The following is a 5,947-nucleotide window of genomic DNA, read 5'->3' on the forward strand; positions in this document are numbered from 1 at the left end:
GCCATAGTTCTAAAAAAAATCTTAAACAAACAATCGAAAATCAAAAGACGAACACTAACAAGAAAGAAGATAACTCGCGGATTGAAGAGTCGCAAGAGTGTCGGCCATGCATGGCTACATTATTAGTGATTTTGGCCGGAACCTTATTCCTCTTACAAAGCTTGGAGTTCTCTCCTTCACAAAGTATGAAAAACCACGGCGATGGGAAGATAAAGATTTGTTTGGATTTGAAATTTTTACGGTGCCACAAGAAATGAAGCAATTCGGTAGTGGAGGGGCTTTAAATAGGAGGATTCTAGAGAAATGTGACCGTTATAGATCGTGAATTTTGAATTTTGAAAATGATGGACTAAGCCAACAGGTTTACATTACGTTTACTTCGGTTTACATACATTTCGGGACTCTTCTTCGTTTTTCTTTTTTCTTTTTCTGACCAAAAATTAGTAATATAATATATTTTTAAATTTCAATCAAAGAATAAAAGCATTCTTTAGTTTAGATTTGATTTACCATGTTTTTATTTTATTTATTCTAAAGCTATCTCTAATTAAAAATCAATAAATAATGTTCAACATTAAAGTTTCTTATTTAGTTGTTAAGTTTTTTTTTTTTTTTTTTTTTGTCTTTTTCAAATTGGTTTAAAGGTTTCAAATTCAGGGAATTAATTGAAGTTATATCTATTTGTTATATCAATTTGTTTGAAGTTTTATATCAAGTTAAAAAAGAATTAATTTTAAAATAAATTATATAGATATTCTTTTCTTTTTTTTCATAGATACTCTCTCATACTAATTCTCTTAATTTCTCAATTTCTAGCTTACACCAATTTTGACTATATTAATGCACGTAACGTATAATTTTATTGAAACATTTAGGTCTTTTTGGACTGGGTTGGAACCACTTGGTGCCCATAATATTCTTATACATATTTAATTTGTGTTTAAATATTATAATAAAATATTGGTTTTGATAATAAGCCAAGAATATAAACTAGAGAGAGAGATCAAGTGAGTAAGTTACAAGTTAAATAAAAGAAACGAACTTAGTGATATACAAAAAATTATTGTGGCGGTTGAATACTAAAGTGGATATGAAGAGAATGGGAAACATTTTATTTATTGTATAATATAATAGGGAGGGAAGAGTGGATATATATTAATTAGTTTTAATTTATATAAAAAAAAGTAATTAGCACATATATTTATATATATAGATGTCATTTAGCAGAAGGTGGTGAATGTCCATTGAGAAATGAAGCAAAAAAGGCCAATGAACTGCTTGGTTTGAAACATGGGACTGCATGCCCAGCTCCTCTAAATGTTGCAAATGTAAGTCCTTCGTATTCCTGATACCAACCACTCACCTGCATTAAATTGTTAGGAACTAATTAAGTGGTTGAATTAAGTTAGGAAGTAATTATTAAGTGGTTGAATGTGAAAAGCAATTTAAATAACCTGTTTTTGATGGTACCAAGGTCTCCATGCTTTGGTAATGGGGAGACTGAGGGATTTGAGACTATATCTAGTGGACAACACTGGCACTCTTCCATCTGTGTCTCCACTGTCCCATATAATAATATTAATTGATGAATTCAACTTTATTATGCTTCTTCACTTCACTGCTAATTCATATATTAATTTCACTATTGTTTATATATACTTAATTACCTGTAGATCCATACTCTAAGCCCAGCTCCAATTAGCTTCTCGTATATTGGAATAATTGAAGGCTTCGAATCATACCAGTTCTCGAATATGGTATTGCTGCATATATGTGTGTTTTATTATAATTCTCCAATCACAATTACAACAAAATTAATTACAACTATATATTATTTTTAGGGCGGAAATATGTTCTCTTTTATGTATAATTGTGTTTAGTCTTTCCGTTTCAAATTTGATTTTGTTTTAATAACTAGGTTATAAGTATAAATCTTGGAGTCAAAGTGACCTAATTGTTTGAAATAAACCTCAACTCTCTCGAAGATAAAATCATAACCGTTTGAAATCTAAAAGACTAAATTGAAATCAAACACTAAATGTGCAATATTTTGAAATCTAAACAAGACTCAAAACTTAAAGAATAAAAAATGTATTATTTTACATAATTTTTGTATATTACGTACTTGCAAATGCTCCAATTCCTTAATTGATGTCCATCACTAACATGAAGCGCTTGTTGCACATCTTGTCTATTATAAAACGTTTTTGCATAACCGTCAAGGCAAGGATCATATCCACCCATCATTCTTGGCATCTAATAAGAAATAACGTAATAGTAGTATCAATACGATGTTATCCATTTTAGAAAAACATAAACATAATGAAGAAAGGGTAAGGAGAAAGGAAACAAACCATGGTAGTAGAGCGTTTGATGGTTAGGGTTTGGACAGAATTGCCCTCAGCAGAAGCAGAATTAGCAATGCAAAGAGAGGTATAAAGGCTATAAATGTCAATTTGTTTGTATTGGCTAAGCAATTCATCCACAGCTTCACTACAATTGTTATTACTCCAAGTGTCATTGCTATTAAAATCACAACTTTCTCTTATGATTTTGTGAGTTTCATCGGATATCACTGCATGGCTCCATGCATAATCCACCATTCCCCTCCAATCATCACTGTCTGAAGTTTCAGGGTTCCCCAGCTGTGTATTCATTTTTCAAATTAGTATCATTCTTCATTAAGAAAATCATATAGTGACCATAATTCAAGAATGATATATAGATCCAAATTTGTTCGTACTAGATAGGGTTCCTTTTTGGGAATTATTGCTTTTTTGTTGTCGTCACAAATACTTTAGGGTTTTTTTTTTCTTTCTCACTTTAAATGTCACCTACTAATGTCTTTCTTCAAATCACATCACTCCCTTTTTAGATATATAGCTACAATTTTGTTGAATTTCAGAGAAAATAATGTAACATGAATTTGATACATTCTTCTTTTTTACTATGTTAATTAAATAAAAATCAACTTTTTATTTTAAATTGTTGTATTGCACTTTTAATTCTTTAATTTTCGATTTTATTTTAATTTAGTGATTTTTTGGTTTAAAATTTTACAACTTTATCCTTTTGGTTGGAGTTCTATTCCAAATTTCATCACTAGATTTCAACAATTGCAAACTTAGTCTTGACATTTTGACTAAATATAGTACTCCATTTTTTTAAACAATAATCAGCTTTAGTTTTTGGCCTTAATATAATTTAAAATAATCATCAAGTGAAAATAAAAGATAAATATATATGGTCATAAAAAAGCATAAAAATCAATTAATTATAATTCTTTTAAATTAATTTATTGATATAATTAGCAAGAGTGAAGTATGTATTTAATGAAAAATAAAGTTTAAAATCAAGAATGAAAATGATAAATTTTTTTCTCGATCAATTCACCTGTAAACTTAAAAGTTAAAGTTAGAGAGAAAAAAATCTAAAAATCAAGAGAAAACAAACATTACTATATAAAAATTGAAACACTGAAGAAGTATTTATGCTCCACATACAATTTGTTACGTATAGTTTGTGAAAAATGAGGCATCAAAATTATATATACAAATGAACATACCAAGACACCATGCAGATTGATGTGAAAGGAAGAATCTTTATTCTTATCGTGGATGAGCTCAGCCAGCTCAGGAACATATTTTCCTGATTTTCAACACATATAATATAATGTATCATTATTCTTTTTTAATAAAATAAAAACAAATAATAAAATATAGCAAAAAATTAGATTTTCTATATATTAATATTTATGAATAGAAATATATTAGTTACCTTAGTAGGATTTAATTAAATTTAATTACCTGCATAGCTCTCTCCGGCGATATAAAAGGTATGGTTTCTGTACGAAGGAAACTTAAGGAACCACTTTTGCAAAAAGTTATATGCATCATTTGCTGTTCAAAGAAATCAACACCAGATTAAATTATTTGATTTATCCAAAACAATAATTATAAACAACTTAATGTGAACAAATCTCCACGTATATGTGCGATTATTTTATAATTAAAGATATAAAAAATAGGGCAAATTGATTATATATTATAATCATAATTATAATTAATTACCTGTAAATTCGTCCCCTAGATTGTCGTAATCGTTAGATGTATTTGAGTATGAAAAGCCAACACCAATAGGAGATTCCAAGAATAGCATATTGGCCTCTACATCATCATTAAAGTGCACCCTTTTAATTCTTTTTGGTTAAAAAAAAATGTATATAGTAACAGATTAGGATTAAGAATGATCATATAAAATGGGACATATCTATACAGATCTTATAGATAATTTGAAAAGAAAATAAGTACAAAATGTTACACCAATTTTAATATCATATAATGAACAAAATTAATATTCTTTGTTGGCGAATACATGCTTTGAGCTAGAGGCATTTTTTTATATGAGAAATATATTTGATGCTTTAATTTGGGGAGTGGAGGAGTAATAATAATAATAATAATAATAATAATAATAATAGTAATAATAAGAAGAAGAAGATATATGTAAATATATAAATATATATACCTTTATTCCAAGAATAGTCATTTAATTTAAGTCCATTTGCATCATTGTCCACTATGAAAGGACCAATCTCTTGTGTTGCTCCATAACCCACAGAGGAGCAGCCAGGACCTTATAAATTAAACAACCCAACCAAAACAAAAGAGAATCTCTTGTCACCTCATTAGAGAACATTGAATTGGAGCATTCATTTTTTATATATAATATACTCAATCAATAGGCTAATAAAATCAGGTCAAAAAGTGCTTTTGGTCATCGGAATTGTGCGAATCAAACCTATCTAAACTCTAAAATTAACCCACTTAATTCATACCCCTCTTCTAAAGCATATTAAGAATATATAAAATTTCCTCTTTCAACTCTAAATTAAAATAGGTTTTTTTTTTAATTCTTTTTCTTTAAATATAATATATTTATACCATCAATAATTGATATATACTCTTTTTCTTAAAATTTAAAAATCTTTATACATCATTTGTTAAGATTTACTCGAATAACTATTCTATCTTAGTTTAGAATTATGCTTATAAATATTATTTCTATTAATTTCTTTGACTTGTAATAAACAAGTACAGATAAATTTCAACGAAAAACATTTTATTAAAATTTAACAAAAAAATATAAAATATAAAAACGAACACAATTTTCGAAATCAAAAGATACACAGTAATATAAAGTTTTGAAGTTAAAGATTTGATTCTCGACTGGTAGATATATTCGATGTTATTCGAAATAAAGATAGAGAGAGCTGGGTAATAATTTTACCTCCATTGAGCCAAAGAACCAAGGGTTTTTGGTGAGGGGAAGAGGCAGCTTCATAAAACCAGTAAAACAATGCCCTACCATGGGACTGATGGACGTTGACATATCCGGCAAAATGGCGGAAACCGACGGGGGGCTGGCCGGGCAAGTTAGTGACGAGGTCTTCTTCTCCGGCGAAGGTGGTGGGATTAAGTGGGCTTTTCTGTAAATGCCATTGTCTTTTACCCAATCCGAAGGAGCCAGCTGGCTCCACAACCACAACAACACACAACACCAAGAAAACTGTCGCCATGATTGAAAAATTCTTCATATTCAATTTCATGGATAATATTAATATGTTTGTAGAGAGAGAGAGTTGGAGTGTAGTAGTGTGTGAAACTTTCGAAACACCTCACTTCTCCATTTATACACACACTCCTCAGATGATTTTTTTATACGATAAATTAGAATTACATCCACGTGGCACAATTATGTTTATTTGAGAGGGTAGGTGTTGTGTGTGTGTGTGTATGTGGAATTTTTTTTTTCTAAGCCTCCTCCCCCCCTCCACCACTGTTCGTTTAGAAGATCCAATAATAATGAATATATACTTTTTATTTTTTTTCTTTCTTAATTTACAATTTTTTTTCCTTCAAATTCATTTGATATGATGGTTATGGAG

At 29.1% G+C, this 5,947-nt stretch overlaps 1 protein-coding gene across 1 annotated transcript; it reads right to left on the reverse strand.

The window, feature by feature from the left end:
• Nucleotides 1-1,096: 1,096 nt before the first annotated feature.
• LOC103486144 (serine carboxypeptidase-like 31) lies at nucleotides 1,097-5,644 on the reverse strand. The gene is made up of 10 exons (XM_008444008.3): nucleotides 5,290-5,644; nucleotides 4,528-4,635; nucleotides 4,071-4,166; nucleotides 3,807-3,899; nucleotides 3,566-3,648; nucleotides 2,355-2,645; nucleotides 2,126-2,256; nucleotides 1,668-1,763; nucleotides 1,455-1,560; nucleotides 1,097-1,363 (listed from the first exon to the last, which is right to left on the reverse strand). Exons 1-10 carry the CDS (start codon nucleotides 5,606-5,608, stop codon nucleotides 1,217-1,219), a joined length of 1,470 nt encoding a protein of 489 aa, XP_008442230.1. The 5' UTR covers nucleotides 5,609-5,644; the 3' UTR covers nucleotides 1,097-1,216.
• Between the last annotated feature and the right edge of the window lie 303 nt (nucleotides 5,645-5,947).

This window comes from Cucumis melo, chromosome 12 (genome assembly GCF_025177605.1).
Source record: "Cucumis melo cultivar AY chromosome 12, USDA_Cmelo_AY_1.0, whole genome shotgun sequence".
NCBI lineage: Eukaryota > Viridiplantae > Streptophyta > Magnoliopsida > Cucurbitales > Cucurbitaceae > Cucumis > Cucumis melo.